This window comes from Epinephelus fuscoguttatus, linkage group LG9, assembly GCF_011397635.1.
Source record: "Epinephelus fuscoguttatus linkage group LG9, E.fuscoguttatus.final_Chr_v1".
Taxonomy (NCBI): Eukaryota; Metazoa; Chordata; class Actinopteri; order Perciformes; family Serranidae; genus Epinephelus; species Epinephelus fuscoguttatus.
Genome location: NC_064760.1, coordinates 39,552,310 through 39,579,632, shown reverse-complemented (window position 1 = coordinate 39,579,632; position 27,323 = coordinate 39,552,310). Strand labels below are relative to the sequence as shown.

The 27,323-nt window shown below is 39.6% G+C and overlaps 1 protein-coding gene across 1 annotated transcript; it reads left to right on the top strand.

Moving 5' to 3' along the window:
* The first annotated feature begins 7,973 nt into the window (after nucleotides 1-7,973).
* Nucleotides 7,974-18,101, top strand: LOC125895051 (fibroblast growth factor 4-like). Its single transcript, XM_049586820.1, has 3 exons — nucleotides 7,974-8,298; nucleotides 12,113-12,216; nucleotides 17,925-18,101. Exons 1-3 carry the CDS (start codon nucleotides 7,974-7,976, stop codon nucleotides 18,099-18,101), a joined length of 606 nt encoding a protein of 201 aa, XP_049442777.1.
* Nucleotides 18,102-27,323: the final 9,222 nt, after the last annotated feature.

Below are 27,323 nucleotides of genomic sequence, written 5' to 3'. Positions count from 1 at the left end.
TGAGAGAGCCTTTTACTGAAAAAGTAGACTGTATCACAGATATAATATGAATGACAAACACTGTTCCCCATTGAAATGACTATATTCTTACACTTTCTTTATTCCACAGTACAGATATTTTTAATTATATAACTTTTCACTTCCAGGCTTTGAAAGTAAACCTCAGACATCTACTTTACACTCCCATCTAATCAAGCTTTTTTACACCGCTGCATTGTGTGCCTCCAAGGCCATGAAAATCCCAAATGAACAGGCAGTGCATTTAAGTTAGTATATGGCTGCAGCCATAGGAATCATTTGTTTGATATGGAACACTAAGTACTTAAAGGGTAACTTTTGTATTTTTCACCCTCTATTTTCCAATGTTTTTGCATGCAAGTGACTAATAGACAGATTTTTGAAACTGGTCCAGTATAGAGAGAGCCACAGTACCAAACAGGCTGCAGTGTAACAAAGTATCACTAAAAGTTCTGTTTTTGCCACTGACGGGCTCACATTATCATTTTATGTGCCTGACAACACGTCACAGAAAAGACCCTACAGCTTGGAATGGCATGCGGAATAATAAAACTGAACTGAGTGGAAAAATCAGAATTTCCTGAAGAGAATGACACCTAAAATAACAGGTATGTCACTCATGTCAGTATGTGATATCTGTCTCTCCCTGTCTGACGGCATTCTCATACATTAGAAAATTGCCTGTTATAAAATAAACTTAACAGCATAACGATACCTTGATGTTTAGTCATCTCGGCTGAGGAAGTGTTATTGATTTAGTGTACCTCTTTCATATCATATTATAAAATAAATTACTAAGGTTATTTATTTTACTACTACTTCATATTAATTATATTACTGGGATCTGCTGCTGAATTCAGTGTTACGTGTCACTCAGTTGAACTCAGATTTAATGAATTAGCAGTTATAAAAATGTGTAAACTGCACTGTTAAGGCAGATGAGTGGAACATTAGCTAAGATACAACATACTTATTCACTTGACATGAAGCTAAAATTAATACAGAATTATGTTAAATATTTAAATATAAGAAATCATCATCATCTTTTAGAAGGAGTAGATATTACCACCGGCTTGCTCAGGCTCAGTTAAATCGAATGATATGGTAACGTAGTAAGGTAAGCTAATCGTTAGCATGCTTGCTTGAAAAGGAAAACAACCAGCGCTTTGAGATGGCTGTCAGAGATTCATTCATTCATTCATCTTCTAACCACTTCATCCTCTTGAGGGCCACGGGGGGCTGGAGCCTATCCCAGCTGACATCAGGCAAGAGGCAGGGTACACCCTGGACAGGTCGCCAGACTATCACAGGGCTGACACATAGAGACAAACAACCATTCACGCTCACATTCACACCTACGGACAATTTAGAGTTACCAATTAACCTAGTCCCCAATCTGCATGTCTTTGGACTGAGGGAGGAAGCCGGAGTACCCGGAGAGAACATGCAAACTCCGCACAGAAGGGCTCCCACACCCGGGATCGAACCGGCAACCCTCTTGCTGTGAGGCGAAAGTGCTAACCACAACACCACCGTGCCACCCGGCTGTCAGAGATGACAGAGGTAATATTCATTATCCCATCTGAGGTGTAACAGGTGGTGTGTTTCACATATATTATATCCCAGTCACTCTAGCAAAGATGATTAGAATATCATAAAGTACCGTGACCATTTTAAAAAGCCAATAACTTGGTGCCAGAAGTCACTCCCATAATTCCCGCAAGTATTTTGAGGGCAAGGAACAAGGTGGATAGCCTAATCATGGGTAGCCCAGTCTAAAAAATATTTCAGTAAACCACAGTGGGACATTATATCAAAACCAGTTTAATAGAGAGTTAATACAGTTCATAGCAAATTTTAAAAAATGCTTTGTCATTTTTTCAATAATGTTAACTGGGGGTCACAACCTAGCTCCGGAGGGCTAAATTTGTCCATCTTGACATTTTGTTGGTTTCATTTGTTGTTACAACTTGTCGTAGCAATGGGAAAGATAGGGATGTCAAGGTGACCTCTGAGCATAACGCCTCATTTCCATTTACGTATGTGTACGGTAGTGATGTGCGAGTCCACTGATTTTCATTCCGATCCGATACCAAGTAAAACCAAAGGTGATTTTGGCAATACTGATACAAATATCGTTACTTTTTACAAAAGCTTAATGTGTTGAGAGAAGGGAATTTTAAAAATTGAGTGCTTCAAATTATAGCCACACAATGACACCAAAACTCACATTATCTTTCTTATTATTTAATTATAGAGCTTTCTCAGTGGCAACAAATCACTGAAAATATAGCCAAACTATCAAAAACAGTGCACAGAAAAATAGAAAATAATGTAAGAATCAGGCTTCCTTTCTTGCTTCAACAAGAAAACAAAACAGCTTACATTACAAAATAACTCACGTGGCATTGTTGGTCAGGTTTCCTTGCTACTTTTTCAGATGTCCCCTGAAAGGTTTTTGTTGAGGAACAACATCATCTTTACAGTTTTTCCCTTTAATCTGCTTAGTTTTTTTGTTCACAAGCCCCACTGCCTTTGAAAAAATTCTCTCTGCAGAAACAGAAGATGCGACAATTCCCAAGAATTTCATTGCAAGTCTACTTATGGCTGGGAAGGTTTGCCATGCTCTTGCCACCACAGTAGTGGATCCTTGTCACATGAGATCAGTTTTCCTCTGAGTAACGGCGCATCTCGATGAATACATCGATGAAGTGTTGGACCCTGAGAGCTAGGACCTGGCATAGAGGGCACTGAGGTAGAGCTTGCAGTAGGTGGTGCTTGAGCTTGGAGTTGCAACGGGGGCTGACTCTAATGTCTGATAGACATCCTGCATCTCAGTAAAGGTGCTTGCACATGACCAGCGTTAAAAATCTCTCGATGCCTGCTGTGCCATTGTTTTCCTATGGAAGCTAGCGTTACCACTGACGGTTGGGGTACTTTTCGACTTTGGCATTGCGCTGTGGGCTTCACTGGCATTTTGACATGATGCCGAAAGTTCAATTTTGTTGAACTTAGATCCCTTTTGACGCTGACCTTTCCGTGTAGAGCCAATGATTCCGCCGCCGTCAGCACTTTCCGCCAGCTGTCAGTGCATGAGTATAATCAGCGTTGGATCAAGCCGATGGCAAGCACTGCGGCGTCTGCAAATCGGCAATCGTGAAAGCGCCTTAAGAAGTAGATTGTTCACTGCCTAAACACTGCCTGGGAGCCTAAATCCAAAGCCTTTTAACCCTCTGGCATCCAGATATGTGCTGGTTGCAGCCAAACTGTTAATGCTCTCAATACCCCTGAATCTGCACTGGCATTGCTGTGCCAGCTCTATGGCAAAGGAGCTGCCCTGATGTTCACAGGCTGCCACAGCCTTGTGAATGAGTGACACCAGGAGATGACTTTGGAGACTGAGACGTGTTTTTCAGATGAAACTTCTCATGTCACCTCCTCAAATGGCCTCAGTACATCAACCGTTTGATTAAGCAGTGATAATTCTCCCACACTCAGGGAGCCTCTCTAGCATATAGAAGACAGAGTTCCAGCCAGTATCAACTGACTGAATTGGCTTGTGCTCGACTGCCTTCAACTGCTTTTGAACAACCTTCAGCTTTTCTGTGGCCTTTGTGCTGTGGTGGAAAAAGGAGACAATCCCACTGCATTTTCCCAGCACTTGCACCAGATCTGGGACGGCCTTTAAACTGTCCTTGATGACTAAGTTTAGAGTATGTGCAAGACAGGGAAAATGCCTCCATCCAGCCCTCTGCACTGCAGACACCATGTCAGTCACAACTGCAAACACCTTTTCTGTTATGCCCCAGTCATCCGTGATTCTCTTCAGCTCTGCACTGATATTATCTGCTATGTGTGGTAAGGACGACACTGGGGGCATTTTACAAGGCTTATATTACTTTGCCCTTACATTTATTGAACATATTTACAAAATGAGTCTCAGTTAGTTGTTTTCTTGCTGGGAGTTTACATTTTGGGTCAAGAGCATCTTGTGAGTGTTGCTGCTTTTGAAGAATTATCTTCAAAATTTGCAAATACAAAGGGAAAACTAATTGAAAAAGCTATACTGCATTGTTTGCTACATCTTATATTGCTTTAACTCTGTATGCAGCCTCAGAGGTAACACTTACGGTTTTATTTTAAATTTTCTGTTATTCATATTGAAATTAAAAATCCTAGTGAAACACATCAACAATCAGTCAACAATCAAATAGTGAAATTCATAAATGTCATCAGGAATGGATAAATTCCTATATTATGAAATAATTCTTGGTCGAACAAGAATAACTGAGTTAGTGAAGATAACAAGCTGCTAATATAAATTCATTTTATCAGGTAAGATTTATTGCCTCTATGTATTTTAATGATTTACTTTATTAGCCTATATATTTAAAATAAGTGGTATTGCCAATAACACCTTTTCAGCATCCTCGACTTGAAAAGTAGACATAGTCTGCATCAGCTGAGAAATATTTTATGGAACTTACGTGAGAAGATCCTACTGACACAAATCTCACTCCAAGCTTAGAATAGTTGCAGCCCTGATCATTTTATATATGATATTTAATTAATAATTTATCAACCACAATTATTTATTTCACTGGCATATTTATTTTAACTGATCTGGTCGAGTTTCAGGAATGGGGGATCTCCCATCATCAACATCAATACACAAGCCTGTGTCAGGGCAGGATGTAAGCCATCATCTCATCCATTGAGAACTGGTTCTCACTTTCCATTTTCATACACTTGCTCCTCATGTAGTCAAGTACAGGCCTTATTTTTAGCAGACAATCTTTACTGGCGTCAGAGCTCATGTTATCTTGAAAGTGGAGCATCCTGGATAAACATTTGTACCTCTTGAGTGGCATTGCATCTGCTTCTTTGTCAAATCTTGTATCTGCTGCCCAGTAGTTTCCCACTGCAGGCATTTTCACTATACCCATGATTAGGGCTGGGGTAAAACAGTCAATTCATCTGATTCAAATCAATCTTCATTTGAATGACTCTATATCGATTTGTAAAATTCGAGGTGATCTTTTAATATATGCTTTTGTGTGAAGCTTAAATCCCTTTATCTCACCAGTAGGAAACAAGCAGCAGCGCTAAGTTATAACGATCGTAGCTGCAGCAGTTTCTCCTCCTGCTGTCTGTGTGTCGGGGCTGCCACGCCACATTTACGTATACACAGACAGTCATACAAATACGGTCACTTTATTCCAATAAATGCCTTGATTTTATAAACATAAGTGTTGATGCTGCATCTAAGGAACGAGGACTTAAGGCTGCTGCATCTCAGCAGGAGCAGGGACTTGAGGTTGCTGCGACCCAGCAGGTAACTATAAGTCCAAATAAAAACGGAACCAAAACTAAACTGAAAACCAACCAGGATAATACGATGAACTCAAATCCAAAATTCAAACAGAACACCAGACAGGAAATGGAGCAGGGAATGACACCAAGAACATGGGGGTGAGCACAGGAATCAACACAGGATGAACTGACAAAGAACAAAGGGAAACACACAGGTACATATACACAGAAAACTAATAACAAGAATGAGACAGCTGGATTAGGAGGACATGGGCAAAGGGAGGGAAATGGAAATTGGCTAACAACAAGGGTGTGGAGGGGAACACTAGGATGGAGTGTAAAGACTAATGGAGAACAGGTGGGAAGGGAAGACTCTGGGAACAGGGAAGGACTAATGAGGCAGGTGTGACAGAAAACAGGCGGGAAAACACAGAGACAGGAAGTAAAATCAGACATGACACATGAGGAGAGAATCTATAAAATAAAACAGGAAGCAGATTAAACATGAATGAATAACATGAAACAAGGTTAGGTTAGGTTAACCTACAACGTTGGTTAAACAACCAATGTAAACAGAAATTCCAAAACAAAGAATAACAGAATATAAACAAAAACCCAGGATCTTGACACATGCTTGTACTTACACTCCAGAGAAAAAACATTGTAGGTCTACTATCACATTAACCTGACAGTAGTCTCTACATACAGACTCTACATTCAGTGAATGTAGAGACTGTAGGCAAACTCCGGAGATCTTGCCTCCGGAAGAAGAGCGGAAGAGCCCTAGTTTCTGGTTGTAGGCTGTTTGTAGTCCGCGTGATATTGACCAATCACATTTGAGCCAGCTGCAGTTGTTGCCAGGTTAAACGGTCCATGCGGTGAACTAACGAGGCGGAACATAATTGGCGTCAGTGCAAACTCTGAATCCATCACAATGGTTCAGCATATTTACTTATATATAAACGGAAGTCGGAAACGGAAATTCGCCTCCTCCACACAAGTCAAATCGGAATGCCAAAAATCGGGGGTCTGCCCCCAGAGGCTGTATCGCCGTCTGTCGGAAGTCAGACGCCGAATACAGCCGATGGGTTCCGAGAATGACCTGACAGTGACCTGTTGGGTGACTTAATACGTAGCAGATTTAGATTTTACTCAAAAAATATAACAATTAAAATATGATGTATTACCTTTCATTCAGCTATCAAGCATTATATGCAAACTTAAAGCTCCACTTTAAACGCAGTCTTCTATGACTTTAATTCATAAAAGTTATCTTTGTTTGTGTATATTGCCAGACTGCCACCACGGAGCTTACCAGATGATGCAGCCTCCCTGTCTGCTCTATTTAGTGTTAGCCCTGCTAGCTCTACACCAGAGTCTGATATGTTACCATTCACGTTCGCCAGAAGGACACTGGGCACAGGCGCCTCCCCGTCGGGACAGCTCCAGGCGAAACCACGGTCATCTCAGGGCTAGCTCGACGTAGCAGATGTTACACAAGTGGTTACCTCAGTCGGAGGCCTCCACATGGGGAAGACAGACAGGACAGGAGAAAACTCCGACCAATCATTCAGTCCGAGTGCAATGATTGGTCGGAGTTTTCTTAGAACCATACGAGAATGGTATAATTATGAGTTTTTATTTCTATTAATAGCATTTTAACCGAAACAAAGAAAAATGTAAAATTTCCAGAAATGTAAGTGTTGCTTCAAATGATGATATTAATATGTAAATTTGTAACACACACGTCTGAATTGTTTCAGTTCTTTAAAATGTGTGCCCATATTTTAATCATTACAAATGTAACACAAATCAAATTATTAATCACTTCAGTTTCTTATATATATTAATATTCATTAAATAAGTGACTGAACTGTCAGCCTGAGTCATTTTTTCTTTCTTTTTTTCTGTTTATGCCTCATAAGTTCTGAGTTGTTACTTAAAACACGAGGAGAAGAAAATATAAAAACCTAGTTTAGTCAGTTGCCTGACTCGGCTGAGACTTGGACTCATATTGTCCCTTTTTATGGTCTTGTAAGACCTGAAACACGGCTCTAGCACACTTTGAAATACCCAGATACTTCTGCAGTAAATGTAAAAAGAATAAAAAGAATGGTTTCCCAGTCATGACCGAGGTTTCCTGTGGTCTATCAGATACATGCAAAAGATATAGATATAGATGGTAATGAAGCAGCCCTTTACTGTACGTTATTTTATTATTTATTTACCTCTCTGTTTCTGTGTACTTGCGTGTTTGTCTTTGTTTTCTGTCACTATGTGTTTTATGTATTTCTCAGTTTGTGTGCTTCTACAGCATCTGTGACTCACAGACAAACAAGACAGCAGGTGGTGTGTGATGTAATATGGGGCCCATATAAGTCTGCTGTCTTTCTGTTGGATCTACCTGAGGACGACACAGGAGACGAATCACTGGCACACTGGACCTCTCATGGGTTCGGTCTTTAGAGATGTCTAAATATGCATACTGAAACTTTTCTCTGGGTTTTGAAGAGTGCAGAAGTTAAGGTAACCGTATGGTTATTCTCAGAGAGACTGAAGCTGGAAAGATTTTATGACCAATTTTGTTCATACTAAGTGAACTTTTAACTGATCTTAGAAATACACAGTAGTTTTGTATCTCTATGGTTTCTGGGACTGGTGAACAGAGGATGTCATCATCAAGGTCCAAGCTCCCTCTGCTGCTGTATGGGATCCTCCTGTGCAGCTCCTTTGCTCCCGTCCCAGTCATCAGCAGTAAGAGACAAAGCATACAAAGTGCCAGGCCCGGGTCATTGTTGCAGTCCAGCAGCAGCTCCTGGGACAAGAGAGAGGCGACAGCTAGAGATGGAGAATACCTGCTGGGGATAAAGAGACTAAGAAGGCTTTACTGTAATGTGGGCATTGGCTTCCACATTCAGGTCTTACCAAACGGGAAGATCACAGGCGTGCATAATGAAAACAGATACAGTAAGTAATTTTGCCTTTCACTGTTGAAATCCATGTAAAGCAGGCAAACAATTGTGGCACTGGTCATAACCAGCTATCTGTACACATTTAACCTTGTCATTTCTATGGTACAACTTGAGTGACTTGTTCTCTTAGGACCATTGGGAGCAGTGATTCCTGTATTGATTGTTACAATAATAAGTCATTGCTACTTTTTCATCAGCAATTAATTAATTCTCAGTATTTTAATTGCTTTGTTTAACAATGAAATACAAAGTGTGTACAATAATATCTTGTTAGTTTATGTGACACTACTTCATACTAAATATTACTTATACCATAAGATAGAGCTGATGCTTGCACTAACAACCTTTAATGTATACTTGATGTTGTAATAATGACTGAGTATACAATGAAGTTTGTGTGTGTGTGTGTGCGTGTGTGCGTGTGACAGAGAGAGTTTATGTTTGTTTATATGCTGGTACAGTCCAATCACTTCTTCAGAGGTGAAATACCAACACTGAGTCCAGCATAGGTCCATTTTTGAAAACCCGCACCCACCCATACTGATAAAGCTCAGTACCAGAATTGACCTGTTACCTGTCATTATGTTTAAGTCAAAACCCACACCTATTAATAAAAAAAAAAAGTCCTGCCACCTAACCCACAGTCGTGATTAAACACACACGGGCTACAGTCACTCACATTAAGCTGGGTTCTCCGTTCTTGAATTACAAATTCAGCGGAGGATAAGTCTCATTCATTCGCTGCACTCAATGCCAGGATGGTGAAAACATTCCACGCAATCACTGCCAGGTTAGGAAACATTTTAGCATGCTCCTTCCACCACCATAAAACCTCAAAAAGGTCCTCCTTGGGTGTCTTGAACTCAACGTAAGCTCCCACCTCATCCTCGGGCTGCAAAGTTTTACTGCTGGAGTCCTCCACATCAGTCATGAATGTGACAACGGGGTCAAAAGTTTGACTTGTGTCATTGACTTTCAAAATAAAAGGAACAACATATATAACAACATATATTTTTGTTGTCACCGCTGCCCTCATTTTTTTTCTTTTTCTTTTTTTTTTTTCATTTTTAGCCGTACCAGGACCTGTGCATTTTTAAACATATACATATAGAAAGGTTATTTTTTGTTTGTTTAGTTTTTTTTTACGTTTCACATAGTTTTTTGCTGGTTGCCTGCCCCAGCGCAGGGCACCCTTTAGCTTTTTTATGAGACACATTGAGCTTTTAATTGACTCCACTGTAAACCCTTACGCAGTAATATTTGACTCTGAGGGCTACTAATGTATAAAAACCAAGTAAGTCCACATAGGGTGTAAAGGAGAGGAGGTGGATGGGTTAAACAAAACCAGTCTTTCACCCAGGACACCCTGGTTCGTGTCCCATATGAAACCAAAATTCATTGTTTTAATGGAACATTATATAATTTATGTACGATCGTCACGCACTCACTCATGTAATGTATTTATGCCACGTTATGTAACAAATGTACTTTTTTAAAATCCTACACATGATCTTTTTTCTAAACCTAACAGTAGTTTTGTTGCCTAAACCTAAGGGCGACCATTTCACAACTTTAACCCCGTGTTGCAATGTGTAACAGCTGTGCATGCATACACTAGAGGGTGCCCTGTGAGTTGCTGTGAGATGCCGAGAGCTGTGACAAAGCATTGGCATTTGATGACCTGAGAATGAGAACAGTTTAATAATCTCACAGGGATCAAGGCGGCTGCAGTTTTTTGAGCCAAGAGCCTCCACTGATTGCATGACCTCACCAAGGCGTGACAGGAAACATCAAGCTTTCTATTTACTTGATCAGATGATTGACAATAAACATGATATGTTCATGGAAAATCTTAAAGTTCTGTTTAATGGTAAATATTTTGATTTTGGATTCTGAAGTTTTACTCCGTTAACTGAATGAAACTATCACAACCTGCTTTACACGGTGTTCTATCAAAATATATTTTTTGTAATATGAAAGTTAAAATGTTAAGAAATGAATAACATTTCTGAACAGTTGAGCAGTTCAGCTGTTGTCATATACACATAAGCACAAAATACACACACATGTCCAAACAGTACCTGGACATGTATTAAATGGAGAGATGTCAGAGTGAGGGGGCTGCCTTGGAAAGGTGTCCTGAGCAGTTGGGGGTTCAGCATCTCGCTTAAGGATGCTTCAGCAGTGCCCAGGAGGAGAACTGGCACCTCTTCAGCTGCCAGTCCATGTTTCCAATTTGGTCTGGACTTGAACCGTCGACCTGTTCCCAACCCAGGTCCCTATGGACTGAGCTACTGCCACCCCAGATGTTCACATATTATGTCATAATCCCATTCTTTAATCATCAATATGACCATACATGCACACATACTAATCACTGGTCAAAATTTGGCTGAATTATAAAAGCCAGACGTGATGAAATGAAGTGATCAAATGAAGAGCCACTTGGGAGCCAAAGAATCCAACTATTATTGCTGAGCTGAACCGAAATGTCCATCACTTCTATCTTACTGCTCTGTCCTTCAGTCTAAACTAACTAACTATCCCAGGACTTCTATTAACTACATGCTCCTAGCTGTCTCCAGCTGCACCAGCCCACGTTATAGCCGTAGGGAGAAAGCTGTCTTTACTGAGACCAGTAAACTCATACCAACACATAAAGCTTTGATCCATCACTACAGATACCATCAATAAGTTCACAGGATATAAACAGTGTGAGATTTCTGTGATTTCAGGAGTTGTCTGTGGAGTTTTTTATTCACCAAGTAAGCCAGAGAAAGTCAATGGGCTTGGAGGGAAAAACGTGTGTGTGTGTGTGTGTGTGTGTGTGTGTGTGTGTGTGTGTGTGGTACATTTGATGAGATGGAAGTGAATGTTTTGCGTGAGTTGGTAAAGTGACGGAGGCAAAAATCACTTTCTTTGTGGATTATTCCAATGACATGTTGAAGTTTGTTACACCAGTTTCTCTCCCATGTAATTAAACTGTCAATTTAATGTGTCGTCGTCGGTCCCTGAAGAGATGTAAAATAAATCAGCAATTGATCCTCTCTGAGGCTTCACAGTTACTGTACAGAGTGGGGCTAATAATGTAGCCATTGTTAGCAAGCTGTATTACTACAAGCCGCCATTGTGCTGTAACGGCATAATGCATAACGTTATACATCAAATTCAGTTATAACATGACTGACTGATAAAACAAAATTCAACACAACAAAGGTAAACATAAAATTACTTACAGCCACTAAGAACTTTGTAACATTATTTTTTTTATATTTTGGGGGAAATAAGCTTTGTACAATTTCATGTTTTTATCACAAATATGCATGCCAGTGTCTGTTATGGATGGTTCATCAGCCGACATTGATATTACATGTTTTAATTGCACAACAGCAATGACATAATTAACGGCGCAGAGATAATAACCTGATTAGAATAAATTGTTGGCATTGTACATTTCTGCAAACCATGAAAACGTTACATTTGTACATTTCATACATCATATGAACATTTCTAAAGTGATGTAGTATATGGGCTTTATCCAGAGTACAGAGTTAAACATAAACATGGCACTAGTCATGGGCTTTCCCACTTTTTCTGTACAAATCTTAGTAATCAAAGTAATCAGATGTAATTAGTTACATTACATTGGTGAATTCATTTAAATAGTTACATTATATATTACATTTTTAACAGGGTAACCAGTAGTCTGTAACCTTCACAAATAGTGAGCATTATTTTTGTCCCATTTGGTTTGTCCTTATTTTTTATGGACTCTACCTGCTGCTGATCATTCCCATGTTTCATCCCAGGCCTTCTAGAAATTTCCCCAGTGGAGCGAGGAGTGGTGACTCTGTTTGGAGTGAGAAGTGGCCTCTTCGTTGCCATGAGCAACAAAGGGAAACTCTATGGTTCGGTAAGAACTCATTAGGACTTTTACACAGATGTTTTCCATAACCAGTGTGTTAACACTGGTGGAAGATTACATGACATCATCTCCATGCTGACATGTGTAATGTGTATACACTGTGCGATTTTAGCAATCTTATAAGACCATTGCATGACACTCTGTGAGACGTGGATCTAATAAACTTTGGTACGACGTCAAGTTTGATGTGTGCAGATTGTACGATGGCCGTTTACTACTGAATCGCAGGTTACAACGTATGTCAATATGCAGCGTCATCAGCGTGCACCGCATCAGCGTATGTCATCCATCTGCGCCACCATAGGTAGCTTGCTCACCTGGAAGTTGCAGTTCCTCTGCAATTTCCTTCCATGCAGCGTCTTTTTTCTCGCGGTCATGATAGCAGCTGGAGGAAACATCAAATAAACAAGGCTTCTGCTGCTGCCACAGCTCCACCAAACTTTCCTCTTTCTGGGAGTTCCACAGACTTCTTTTTGTTTGTTTTACCTCCATGGCAAGCGATCATTTGTTTGGGTTTAGCACCAGTATCACAGTGACCATTGTCATAGGTCGTAGCAGCTGTCACACTGTGAGATAGTCATCCTACATAACTGACACTGTCAGAATTTTATCTCAGGTTATCTTTGGTTGCAAGATGTTGACAACAGCCATCCTTGAACCTGTCTCACAGTGCGACGTAAGACCACTGTTTTAGAGCCACGACCAAAGATATCGCCACGTTTCTGATGGCCATCTTTCATCTGGGACAGCCCAAAATGGCACAGTGTATACCAGCCGTAAGGGGGAGTGCTGTAGCAGGTGGCTTTGAGTTTGCCAAAAGCATTGCACTACTCCATATGTTTATGCTGTGACCTTAATGTTTACTGACATTTGGAAAGTTTAACACATGTAGTTGATCCAGGAGATGCTGTGATGCCTGACCTCAGTACAGGGCATCTTGCTGACTGTTGCAAGCTTCATGGAGTCCGCTTTGAGTCCCTGCTCTGCGAAATCATGGCAAAAATAGCTCATCTTTTTGAGCCTGAAAAAAAATCTAAAAAAAATCTGAAAAATCTAAATTATTTAACTTTAGAGATGCACGATAATGTCATCATGTCATCACATCGGCATGTCATCAACAGATATTGGCTTTAAAATGAACTATCAGAACTGGCCAACATGCTTTTTCTTATTTTGCACAATAAATAAATATTACTTACATTGACAAATATTTTATTTAATATCTCAGTCTGCTGGTGGACCATCACGATAAGAGTATGCACACATAATATGATGTTAATTCCACTACAGAAGAGACTTGATGATCACTAAAATTAGGTAGGTAAAAAAGTGGACATATCAATATCTGTATCGGTTATCAGTCCAATAAGTTGTTACATATCAGCATAAAGCATCAGCAAAAATATATATATAACTTTTATTATTACCTTACTTTACTTTATTCTATATATACAGGGGGGGAGGCAGATGTAAATATTCAGGGCTCGCCCCAAAGCTAGGGGGGTCTTTGAAATGAGTATGTGACTTATGAAACAAGAACTGAATCATAACATAGAGGTAAATAAATGTGTTAAAAAGCAATGCTCAGTAATTGAAACCTAAGATGATTATCAACGTAGCTATTAATATCCAGATGACGTAAATTCACTGTGTGCGCTGCTACCCACGTCACAGTTAATTGTAGGTCACTCTCCTCTGGCCTTAAGCCATAGGTGTAATGTATTATGTGGCAGCGACCGCCCAAACATTGGACCGATCAGCTCCAGTTAGAACTGTTTTGAATGCTGACTGCAGCTAACTCAGCCATAATCTAAACACCAGTTAGTCATCCAGTTGCTCATCTGACAGCTGGCCTGTATGCACAGAGGTAGGTGGTTTTGTTGGGGTGGAGGAAGTTAGTTTGACCTTTGGCTGGAGCTGCTCTCAGACCTTTGTGAGGGAGCCTGCCAAGCCCGATAGTTTTTCCTGATAGTAGCATGTAGTATTATAAGGGGAGATTAAGCATCCGTAGTGAGGGTGACACAACCTGGACAGCTCCTGACCCTGATGATATTTTTCCATGTAGTTAGGATATCTACCCACATGTAGATCTCATGATGCACTCACAGGGTTAATGGTTCTCCTTAGGACAGGGTAGTATGGTAAGTTGTTTTTGCCCTGATGCCCCTTAGCTAACCAGCTCACTGCGCCTGTGTGTTCTATACCATTTCTACCTGCAATATGCCAACTTACAACACCATATTACTGCCACCATAAGAAAAAAAATGTTAAGCTCAGCCTAAGTTTATATGATATGTTTTTAATGCCATCAAATCATTTTCTCATTGTTACTACACACAAAAGTTTTAGCGTGAAGCAGACGAGATGAGAGCCAGCACCTCCAAGTCTGAGGCCATGGTAACGGTGGATTGCCCCCTCCAGGTTGGGAGGGAGTTACTGCCCCAAGGAAAGAAGTTTGAGTATCTCGGGGTCTTGTTCATGAGTGAGGGTTTACTGGTCTATTTACATCCTGACTGTGGTCGTGAGCTCTGGGTAGTGACCGGAAGAGCAAGGAGCTGAAATGAGTTTCCTCCGTAGGATGGCTGGGCTCAGCTTTAGAGATCGGGTGAAGAGGTCAGACATCAGCTGGTAGCTCGGAGTAGAGCCGCTGCTCTTTCACATCAAAAGGGGTACGTCCAACTGGTAGGAAGCCCCAGGGCAGACCCAGAACATGCTGGAGGGACTACATATCTCGTCTGGTCTGGGAACACCTTGGGACATCTGGAATACTTTGCTAAGCCTGTTGCCCCCACAATCCGACCATGGATAAACCATTGAAAATAGATGGATGGAAGAAAATGAAAGCACTGAAAATTGGAGAAATGCAAATACACCTCATTCTAACAAGAAACTATGCCAATATTTTTTGTCATTGTAGCTGCAAAACACTGCTGTAATATTAAAAACAGATCTAAAGACAATAGCACAAACATGTCCTTGTATAGACTAGTAGGAATTTTGTTGCAACTCTGTGTGTTTTAAAACAATCCACTCAGATCAATATATGTACTCAAAAACCGAATGGCCTATTTTAAAGAGTGAAAATTAAATATTTAGCTCCAGGAACCTACAACTGTTCACCAGCTCCACCTCAGTTCTGTTGATGAAGACAGAGGTGTGTGTCTTTTCCTCCCTTTTTCTACATGGACAATCTGTTCTTTGGTTTTGCTGAGGTTGAGCAGTGGGTTGTCCTCATGGTTTGTAATCCGATTGATAATGTTGTTGTCTGCAAACGTCACAACAGTTCTTTAAGTACAGTCGTGGGTGTACAGTGTGAACAGGAGGGGGCTGAGCACACAGCCCTAGGGGGCTCAAGTGTTCAACACCAGTGGAGGAGGTGTGACTGCCAATCTGAACTGACTGGGGACTGTTTGTGAGGAAGCCCAATATCCAGCTCAGAGTGTGGTACTCACACCCAGGGTGCTGGGTTTCATGGGGGAGATTGTGTTAATAGCTGACGTGAAATCAACAAAAAAATATTCTGATTCTGTCTTATAGAAATGTTCTAAATTAAATATTTACGTGGTATGTTTTCTGAGGAATGTCACCCTTTATCAAAGCCACTTTGGTCATGGTGTAATAAAGATGAGACAACAGATTCTACTCTGAGTGTAAGCATTTTGCTTATCGTTTTTATGTCTCGATTTATTAATGATATTAAATGGTAACTTGAGCATTGTGTCAGATCTTTGTCAGGTTTTAAAATAAGTGTAAGTAGGGCATAGTTCATATGATATGGTTTGTTCCTGACAATTTCTGCTGTCATTTTAGAATATATGGGAGACAGAAGGTGCCAAAATTGGGGGGGCCCTTTCATTGAAACATTTTAGACCTAAACAATAAAAGATAGTCAAGTCAGATAGAGGTATATGAGCAATTCTTACCAGAGCATCTTAATGAAACACGTCTCTCACCATCTCTGAAGTCACTTTCAATCTGCTGGCCTCACCACAGTGCTGTAACGTTACATTAAGCGGTAGTGCTTAAGTAACTAAAAAGTTACTAACGCATTACTTTTTGGTTTAAAGGAGCTATATGTAAGAATTCTAAAGCAAATAGTCATAAAATCCTCCTAATATGTCACAGAGACTAAGGAATAATGTTCATATAACATACTGATCTCACCGACAACAATAGTACAGCTAGAATATTTGCATTTAAAAACATTTTTACAGTCTGCAAATCATGTTTATGTTTTGAATTTGTGTTTTGGCCTGTTGCGTCACCCACTGCCGTCTACTGGTCACACAGTCAGTAGAGTCTCAGCATCAGTTACAGTTACGACTGAGCTACAGCAGCACGGCAAGCAGCATTAGCAGTGTCCCGGTACACAGCATTAGCAGCCGGCTCCTCCTCAGCTGTATCCCGGCAGCAGCGTTAGCAACAGAGAAGCCGGACTTGCCCGTACAGTCTGCTGGAAAACCGAAGATCAAGGACGTGGCGACGCGGCCCTGCCACGGCAGCCGCCCGTGGGCAAACAAATCAGTCTCCAGCGTGCTGCTGTCCAACCCCCCTCTCCCCTACAGCGAATCTATAGGGGAGGGGGGGCGGACATGACTCGCGGCAGTATTTTGAATTTGAGCGCAGTAACCGTTTTGGCCACATTATTACATAAAGTGCCTTTAAGTAACGGAGTTACTAAGTTACTTTTTAATGAAGTAACTAGTAACGGTAACTAGTTACTATTTTTCAGTAACTAGTACAACACTGGGGACTTTGTTGTAGTTTTATTTAAGTCCAATTAAACTGAATACCTGGGTGGCAAGAACTGTAAAACACGCTAAAGAAACTGGCAATATCAGCAGAAAATGTCGCATGATCACTACACACAAGACAGTCTTCACTGGAAAAAACCCAAAAACATCTGATATTTATTCCCACACCTGGAACCTATCCCAGCTGACATCGGGGAAGAGTCGGGGTACACCCTGGACAGGGTGCCAGACTATCACAGGGCTGACATTAGTGATGGGATTTCTCGTTCACTTGTGAGAGCTGGTTCTTTGGCTTAGTGGGTTCAATGACGAACCGCATTGCTGATTTATCGCATCATGTGATCTGGAAATTGTAGTGATGTGACGTTCGTGAACAAGCCAAGTCTTTGAACCAGCTCTTTGAAGTGAATGAGTGAGCAGCTACACTGTCTTTCTCCCTCACAATCTAGTCTCTCTCAACTTGTTCTGGATCAAATAATCTGAAATTAATGGATACAGAGTAAATTAAATCAACCATTTACGTTCATACCTACGGCCAATTCAGAGTCACCAGTTGACCTAACCTGCATGTCTTTGGACTGTGGGAGAAAGTCTGAGTACCTGACACTGGGAGGACATGCAAACTCCTCAGGGAAGGGCCCCCCCACCGGGGGTTCAAGCCTCCTCCTAAGGTTCGAATCAGGAACCCCCTTTAACCACTGTACATCCCTAAATACACATATCAGTTTCTTGTCATTGTCAATTAAAAAATGGTTGATGGTCCACCGAGCAGCCTATCACAAGACAGCATAACATGTTGTCTTACCAACACTACCCAATCCCCAAAAAGAGAAAAACAGAGAATTCACACATTCCAGACCTTAAAACATTGATTATTAGTGACATGATAACTGGCTGTTTTCTATGGTCCAACTCACGTTATCCTCCTCTTCCTCTCCTCAGGGCCACTACCAGGATGAATGCAAGTTCAAGGAGAATCTCCTGGCCAACAACTATAATGCCTATGAGTCAGCTGCCTACCCTGGCATGTACATTGGCCTCAGCAAGACGGGCAAAACCAAGAGAGGCAACCGGGTCACACCCACTATGACCATGACACACTTCCTTCCCAGGATATGAATTTTAAACTCAAACTCTTGGCAGTGAAGAACAAAATCAAGGCCACAGTTTGGTCTGATTTTACTGCTGGGCTACTGTTCTCCTTCCATCACTAACTCAACTGGTGGGAACCTGTTAGAATTTGAAATGTTTTTGCCCAGTTACAAGCTAACAAGCATTTTAGGCAATGTTTGCATAAACTGTTATTATCCACCACCCAAACAACTGTGTGCAATGTGGCATCAACATGGCTGTGGATGAAGACTCCGATGGACAAATGTGTAAAATACAGAGCATTGTTATTATTGTGTCAGCATGTGTCACACATATAGCGATATGTGATTTTTTTTTCATCTGTACATGGTTGGATAGCCCATTTCAAGCCCCATGTGAAGGATCCATTACCTGTCGCAGGTAGCTATACTGTGTTCGTCAGTACATGTTAACAAAATAGTTGGGATAAGAAGTCGTTGTAACTACTCACAGGGCTAGTTGGAGACTCACAGGCAGGGATGTGCACAAGTATGTGCTAAAGTTGCCCAAGCAGCAGCCTGTTGTGGGGTTTACTGTTTTCTTATATTTGCTCTTCTTTTAGGTAAGAGAAAATTTCACAAGAGGTCGAGAGCATTCTTACCAAGATAAGAAAAAAAACATTGCATTTTTACAATCCACAAATTGTTGCCCGACATGAGGAAACATTTTTAAATTTGAGTAACATTTTAAAAAACGCACGAATTTCATATAATCAAACCTAGATTATGTTTTAGAGTAATTATAATGATTGGAGTAAAGACATACTACTATCATTTCAGTTCCTGAGCATCCCTCTGCTGGCCAGTGATGGAATGTAACTAAATACATTTACTCAAGTACTGTACTGAAGTACAAATTTGAGGTACTTTTACTGTTTAAATTTCATGCCACTTTCTAGTTTTACTCCACTAAACTTCAGTAAGAAATATTGTAGTTTTTACTCCACTTCAAATATTCGATCACTTTTAGTTACTAGTTATTTTATAAATCAAAATTTTGCGCACAAATGGTATGAAAATATACAAGTGTAGCTATTAGTCAGCTGACTATAAAATTAATGGGCAAATATTTTCATAATTGCTTCAATAATTGGAAAATCACATTAACTTTGTTCAAATGTATTTAACAATACGTTGATTTCACTACTGCAAAGGTTCTTTTTCTTCTTATAGCCTACTTTGTGGCACCTCTCCACATGCCCTTATATAGTGTTTAGAGGGTGCTACTCATCTAAAAGATGACTTATGATCACTTCAGATTCTTCATTCCACACAGCTAGGTAAGAGTAGATTTGGATGGCTGAGAACATTTGGTGCACCTCTAGTTAACATTTCTTATTTTTTATTTTAACAAAAGATTGAGAGAAAATATTGGAGAAATATAAGAGAATGTTGCTGCATGAGGCCCAAAAAGTTCACAGTGTTTATTCAGGTGTTCATATAAGATATATATTTTTAGCATTGCCTTCTGTCAAACCTGCAGTGGAGCGGTCATACAGGATGGTGCAACACAGCTAATCAGCTATGATAGTCTCCTCCACTCAACTCCACTGATCACATTCACTCCATTGAAATCCATTGTTTTTGCCATTTCAAACGCTGGTGTGAGCAGGCCTTAAAGCTGCTGTGCTGCCTAGACAAAGCGTTACTCTAGTTAGGCTTCTTCCATCAAGCGGGACTGTGCTGTGATGTTGGCTGTCCCTTTATAATGTTGGTAATTAAAAGTTGGTAGAATTTTCTTTTTTACAGTAATGAAAGGGCATTTTATAATGAATTTTTCATTTTATTAAAGGATGAACCACTGAGAAGATAGGAAAGTCCAAAAATAAATATAATATAAAAATATTAATAAACATTTTGGCATTTATATTTTCATACTGTCTTTCTGTGTCAACTCTGTTTTTGTTTATATTTTGGATTTTGTTCAAATTCTATGTATACTATTTGAGACCAAAAAATAAATTCTTTAAAATGTTTTGGCTGAATTTTGTGAAGTGTGTAGTTTTTCTTGCCACTGGGAATGTTGTCATTCAATATTTCTGATATTTCAAGTTTTCAAGTTTTGAACGTGAGCAGAAATCTTGCTGGAAAAACATGAGCTGTTAAAGTCAAGGTTTTTAAATCAAATGAATTAAAGTGTCATTAATCATTAATTAGAAGACATTTCCAGTATAAATTGGTGCATAAAAAATCACCAGAATGAAGTGTATGATTCTCAGAATTTCCTATAAAATTCTTCTTGTTTGGCACCAGTGCCAGGTTATCACTTTCTGATTAGCTGCTGATTGTGATTGATAACCATGCTTAGTTAAAGTTTGAACATCACATTTCTAATAGAATATCTATTCACATGGCTTTTTTGCAGCCCCTTTATTGCTTAAATCTGTGATTTGGCATTCAATTACATGTTTTTTTAAAACAATATAACACAAAATAATAACCAACACTAATTTTCAGGGAAGATCATTTGCCTAAGTAAGTAAGTGACCAGGTTAATGTATAGGGCTGCTGGCCCTAAAATGTTGAGAACCACTGACCTGACAAAGAAACCATTACAATGAAATGTAGAATCTCTAGGTTCTCAATACGTTTACATTTAAAACCTCACTCCTTGTCCAGGGGCCAGAGTCTGTGCAGTAGAGATTTCCACAGTATCAAGCTCCCGAACACGCACCTGTCCAACTGACTGAAAGAGAGATTACTGATCCAAAGCACACTGACTGGCACACAAAGCTGTCAATCATGATTCAGAACCCCTTTTCATAGCATCAAATAACTTATTAAAAACAAACCAGAGAAAAATGAACACATGAACATATATCAGTCTGATAAGAAATACCTAAAATAACAGAAACCATGTTTAGGAAAAATGTATCTGACATGTACTTTGAGTTTTTAGTTTGGCTCATGTGACATCCACTAAGATTGAGGGTGCAGGATTTATGACCTATACTGCAGCCAGCCACCAGGGGGCGATTGAGGTGCTTTGGTTTCACTTCAGGGAGCTGTCATGACCTCCATCTTTATTACACAGTCTGTGGATGGCATGCATTGTCTAATCTGCAATCAGGGAACCCATCAGCTATCTGACGATGATTTAGGTTTATATTGACTTTTTATCTCTTTAATTTATCAGCATTTATACACAGATATCTGTTCATACAGGTTAGCCAAAATTACCAGCACACAGCAGAGGAAGTCTTGGCCTGCATGTCTGTTTGTTTCACTGGATCAGCCTGAAATACGTACTTGCCCTCACCTCCAGAGTTACCATACCTGTAGAGCTGAAAAATGAAAACACAATTCATTCCTAATAGCTTCCCCACTCTCACCACCAATGAGACCATCTGCAGGCTCTGGTCTTGTATCATGAGCTTTATTTTCATTTCATTTTTTTTTCTTAATTAAATCTTCATTGACAATAGAAATATATTTTTTTGCAGCTTTCTTTTTTTAAAGTTAAAATGGTCTTAATGCACTGTTTAGTTTTTAAATACTATTAAAAAGGAGGTTTAGAATTTATAAATACTTTGCTTAAAATCGTCAAATTCATTATCTTCTTATTATAATGACAAAAACTCTGTCTGTGTGTCTGTTCCATGTTTTTCTCCTCACTGACTTGGTCAATCCATGTGAAATTTGGCACAGTGGTAGAGGGTCATGGAGGATGCGAATGAAGCAATATTACATCAATTGGCCAAAGGGGGGCGCTTTAGCAACCGACTGAAATTGCAAACTTTGAATAGGCATATCTCATGCCCCGTAGGTCGTAGAGACATGAAACTTTGCACAGAGATGCCTCTCCTCATGAGGAACAAATTTGCCTCAAGAACCCATAACTTCCAGTTATACAGATTTTCCGCCATTTTGAATTTTTTGAAAAACACTTCAAATCGATCTCTTCCTAGGAAGTTTGACCGATCTGCATGAAACTCGGTGAACATAATCTAGGGACCAATATCTAAAGTTCCCTCTTGGCAAAAGTTGGAAAACTTACTAAAACTGAGCTTCTATAAGGCAATGAATATTGCGGAGGGCGTGGCTCATCACATAAAGGTGTATAACATCTCAAGGGTTTCACCGGTCACCACGCAACTTTGTAGGCATATAACCACACATAATCTGAGGGGACCCCTCCATTATTGACCCCATCAAACAAAATGGGGGCGCTAGAGAGCTAATTTCTTATCTAGGCCTAACTGCCATATCGATTTTTACTAAACTTGGTAGATATGTAGAACATGACGCCTCAAGGTGACTGGAGAAATTTAACTCTAATTGGCAACTGGGTGGCGCTATAACAACAGAAAAATGCTTCAAAATGGCTAAAATGCGACCAATCGCTGTGGCTCCCGCCGAATGTTGTTTTTTTTCTTTCAAATTTTTGGTATGACTAAGTCATGGTATGGTATGCTGTACATAATCACGGAAACTGTCAGTGTGTCATTCTGTCAGTCAGTCATTCTGTCTGTTCTACTCACTGATGTGGTCAATCCATGTGAAACTGCACATAGGCATTGAGGATTGGCATAGGTAGAAGGTCACAAAGCTACCAATGGGTATGGACTAGTATATAATTATTTAAGTTTTTCATTATTGTTATTGTTGATATCAAACAGTCAAAAAATCAGTTAATTTTATCAGCAGGTCATGAGCCCCTTTTGCACAGCTTGGTCAGAAAAGTAATTGGTGGCTTGCAAAGCTATACCTTCTTTTAATGAGAAACTCAGCTCCTACACATATAATCTGAACGAGGGTATAGGTATGAAAATGTACACATGTAACATTATCTATAATTTGCATAAACATACCATGCCAACATTACATTCTGGTGACTGGGCTGCAGTAATGTATCAGAAGTAACAAGTAAGACTATCTATGGAGCTCAAATAAATTACAGACAATTAGTTGATACATTTACTTAAATCAGTTTAGTACAGTTTTGTCATTCAAAAATCATATTCAGCATTACACAAGGTAGGACAAAAATGAAGACATGGAAATCCTTTTTTGTAGGCTGCATACCCATGTTCATGCTGTTTCGGATGACAATGCAATTCGATTTTGAAAACTTGTTCTTCTGGTCAGTCTTTGTTTTGAGGAATAATAGAACAAACAAGCCTCAGGCAGGTGTCCTTACCTAAATATAGGTTTATTACAACACAAATCAGACAAAGGAGATTTGGTACAGCATGTAGACATGACACAGTCATACCAAAAGCTTAAAATTACATTACATTCAGTCAGCTTTACACAATAAGTCCCACGCCACACTGAATCACATACAATCACACCACCAGACAGGAGGCAAAACGGTGTTGAGTAACCCTTAGTCAAGACTATTTCTCGTTTCTTTTTCAGAAGCATCATCAGAGTCTTCATCTTATCTTAACCTGGAGACACCCAGAGCATCCTCTCATGAGGAAACTTTGACAATGCAAAAAAATCATACATTCCTTTATGTCTAATAGGCCTACATTTCTATCACAGTTGGCAATATGGATATTTTGCATTTTGTTTTCACATTTCTCATGACTTGACCATGACTAAACCTCCACTATTCATGTGGTGAGGTAGGATATTTTGCAGCCTACAGGGAATCTGACATGAACATTTTCCCAACTGACAGTACAAATGTACAATATGAATAAACCAAAGCACCTTCAGGAGGATCTGGTTGTGTCATATCATGGTTGAAAAACATTACAGAGAATCCTCCAATGCTAACAGTCAGTAGGACATTATATGCTATGCTGAGCGATTTAATGCAAGTTAAGACTAAGTTGTTGGTAAGTCCAACAACAACAACTGTTGTTCAGACTGCCATGAGATATGCATGAATATCCCAACTATGAATCGTAATAATTTGAGTTACCCCTCATCTTTCCTCTAACACCATTATTTCCACTTCACAAACAATTTGTTCAATTTCAAGATATCTGAAAAACTACTGGATACATTTGCTTTGAAATTAGCTGTGGATATAGATGATTGCCACATTTATTGACCTTATTAATCCTGCTGGCTGAAACATCCTTGTGTTCACATGAAATAACCATGGCCTGTGTAAATAACAACACAGAAAGCCTTTCATTACATGTGACACAGCAGAGGAACAGCACACCAGAGAGGCCTTAGTCACCCTGGTACAACTGCTGCTGCCCCCTGCCCCATGAAATATTTGGAGGCTGACATTACTGTCTTTAAGAGGCTGTGCCACTGTCATTTTCACCAACCATTTCATGCTAACTTGTTGCAAAAGGGGCTAAGCAACCCTCTAAAGTCAGGTTTAATTTTGGAGAGGGGAAAACTGGCATGACAATTATCAAAGGGGCCCCTTGAACTCTCACTTCAAAATAACTGAATGGAAATTGGTTCTTTGGGTACTCACAATTCAGGTTTTACAGTCACCACTTCATGCTAATCCCATGCAATTTTGGCTAAAAGCATTCAGTTTGTTTCATGCAGTATAAATGTGGTATTTTTGCCTGTTTTAAGGATGCTGTATTTGAATATTTCTGCATACTGGGGTCCCTAATCAGTCTTGAAATCACATAACTAAGATATGACTGGAAAGCTGAGACTCTTGTGGATTCAACAAGCCCAATTGTTTTTAAGTCTGATTATGTAAGTCCCCAAAGTAGCAATTTCATTATAATAAAAAAAAGACAGTTTTTGAAATTTGACCTCACTGTATAAAATGACTTATTGTGACCTCAGCCTCATGAGACTTTACAGCCACAAACTAGAGACCTTCGGCACTCAGAAAACGTACAGCTTTCATAGGTATATTGACAATATGGGGGTTTCTAAGCACCTTCCACAACAGAAGTGCTCACCATCCAACTGCCAAAACATGCAATTCTTAGAGCAATCTGCTAAAGGTCAAAAGTGTTATTTAAACCAAATCACAACATGGATTTTTCAATGGTGTTCCTCAAGGTCTTGGTGTCTTAATGTGGTATTTTGAAGGAATTTTTGACCATTTAAATCAATTCTAGAGTGGTTAAATGTTGCCTCAAATCTGTGTAACAAATGCTGTCAACCCAAAAATGTTACCCATCATAATGTTCTAAGCCTTTACACACACGAAACTTTGCATTTTTAAATAAGCGCCTAACCAAAACACAATGTACATTACAGATGTATGATTAAGTAAAACTTGCCTGAGCTGCATCTCAGTTAATCTTTAGGTTCAATGACGTATGCCACTGTTGACCTGCTAGCTCCTCACAGAGATCCCCTATCCCCCTGCAAATTGCACCGCCCCAAGATTTTCAATGGCCCTATGTGACCAACCCTATGAAAAGTATCTGGATGTGCCACTAAGTCACCACACTGATGCTTTCAACCATTTTCTGGGAAAACAGAAAGGAAAATATAGAAAGAAAGAAAATTGTTTCCAATAATGTTTTCACTGAAACGTTTCGCAGTTTGAGCAGCACAAATGAAACCCAGTTCACCTGCATTATTTTGAGTTGAATACACAAAAACCAAATATCTGTAAACCTTAATACAAAAGCAAACGTGCTTTTGTCACTTGAACTAATGGAAAATATCTTTTTTATCATGTTGCCTTGGTTATAAAAATGTATGTTTATGAAGCGATAATAACACAGAAGTTGGAAGGGACCCATTATGCTTTCCATATTTTCTGTGATATTGTTACAAAAAAGGAATTTTCATATTAAATGTTGCAAAAATTTTCAAATGATGAGGTAAACGTACATAGAGATAATCCCTGTGAGGAAGCCTCAGGTTTCCTGCTGTTCTGAACACTCTCTCCCAAAAGTTTTCCTACTTTTCCACCTGCTAAAGTTGTCATAGTGTGTCAGATTTCTTTATATGGTCATCTGCTCTAGGCACACTACTGCAAGTGTCACATTACGTAGCCTGCACTGCTACATGACGCTACATGCTAACATCAAGGAAGCCTCGGTAAACTCAGTTGCCAGTGTTGTAAATTTCTCCCTGAATTATGATCATATTCCTGCTGGAACATGTCCAGTTGTGTTTAGAAGCTTTTTTTTCAGCGATTTTTCACAGTAGAAAGTGCTGCTATTCTCTGTTACAATCATTTCCTGGCTGCAAGTGCACTGCTAACGTACATGTAGCTACATGCAAACGTCACGGAAACCTCAACTGAGGTGCAATATAAATTTATTCCTGATTTCGGATCATTCCTGGAACATATCTGGTCATTTTAGAAGTTTTTGTCAATGACTTTCACAGTAGAATGAGCTGTTTTTCTCTTTTTTAGTCATTCCCCAGCTCACACTGCTAACATACATGTGGCTACATGCTAACGTCAAGAAGACCTAAACTGCCAATGTTGTGAATTTCTTCCTGATATTACATCAAATTCTTGCTGGAAAACGTCTGGTGTTTTTAGAAACTTTAAATAGTGATTTTTCAGGGAAGAAAGTGCTGCTATTCACTGTTACTGTAATTCCTGTGCTGCAAGTACACTGCTAACGTAAGTGTAGGTACATGCTAGCGTCAGGGAAACATGTACAAACTTGGTTGCCATTGTTGTAAATGTCTCCCTGATTTTGGATCATATTCTGCCGGAACATGTCCAGTTGTTTTTAGAAACTTTTATTGGTGATTTTTCACAGTAGACAGTGCCACTGTTCTCTATTACTGTCATTCCTTGGCTGCAAGTACAACGCAGGGCTTGACGCTAACTTTTTTCCCAAAGAGCACATGTGCTCCTAAGTTGAAAAAGTAAGGCGCGCACAAAGAACTTCAGGGGCACAATGTAAATTGATCAAATAATCTGTTTTCCGTAATAAATGAGATGCAAATAGACATTTACAAGCAAAATTATTTCATGAATTTGTATACAAAATGTACAGAAAGATAAAATCTTCAAGTTTTAAAAAAGTATTGCAATTTAATTTTGTCTTTAATGTGATCTTATACATATTATCTTTATATATTATCTTTGCAATATGATTATCTTATAGCCTATAATGTTCAGTGTTTCCTCATCCCTCAATTGGGACCCATGGTACAATACCAGTGAAAGTATGGTTCTGAGGCAGATGTGCCTTTTGTCATTTATAAAAAGATAATGACACGCCGCTGCTAAATGAATGTAGCGGAAACACTGATGTTATTACTATCCTAAAACATTCTCCAGGTCCTCTGAAACTCTGCAGGACTTATTTCCACCCTGCCCAGCAGCGGTACCGTGGTGAACGGTCCC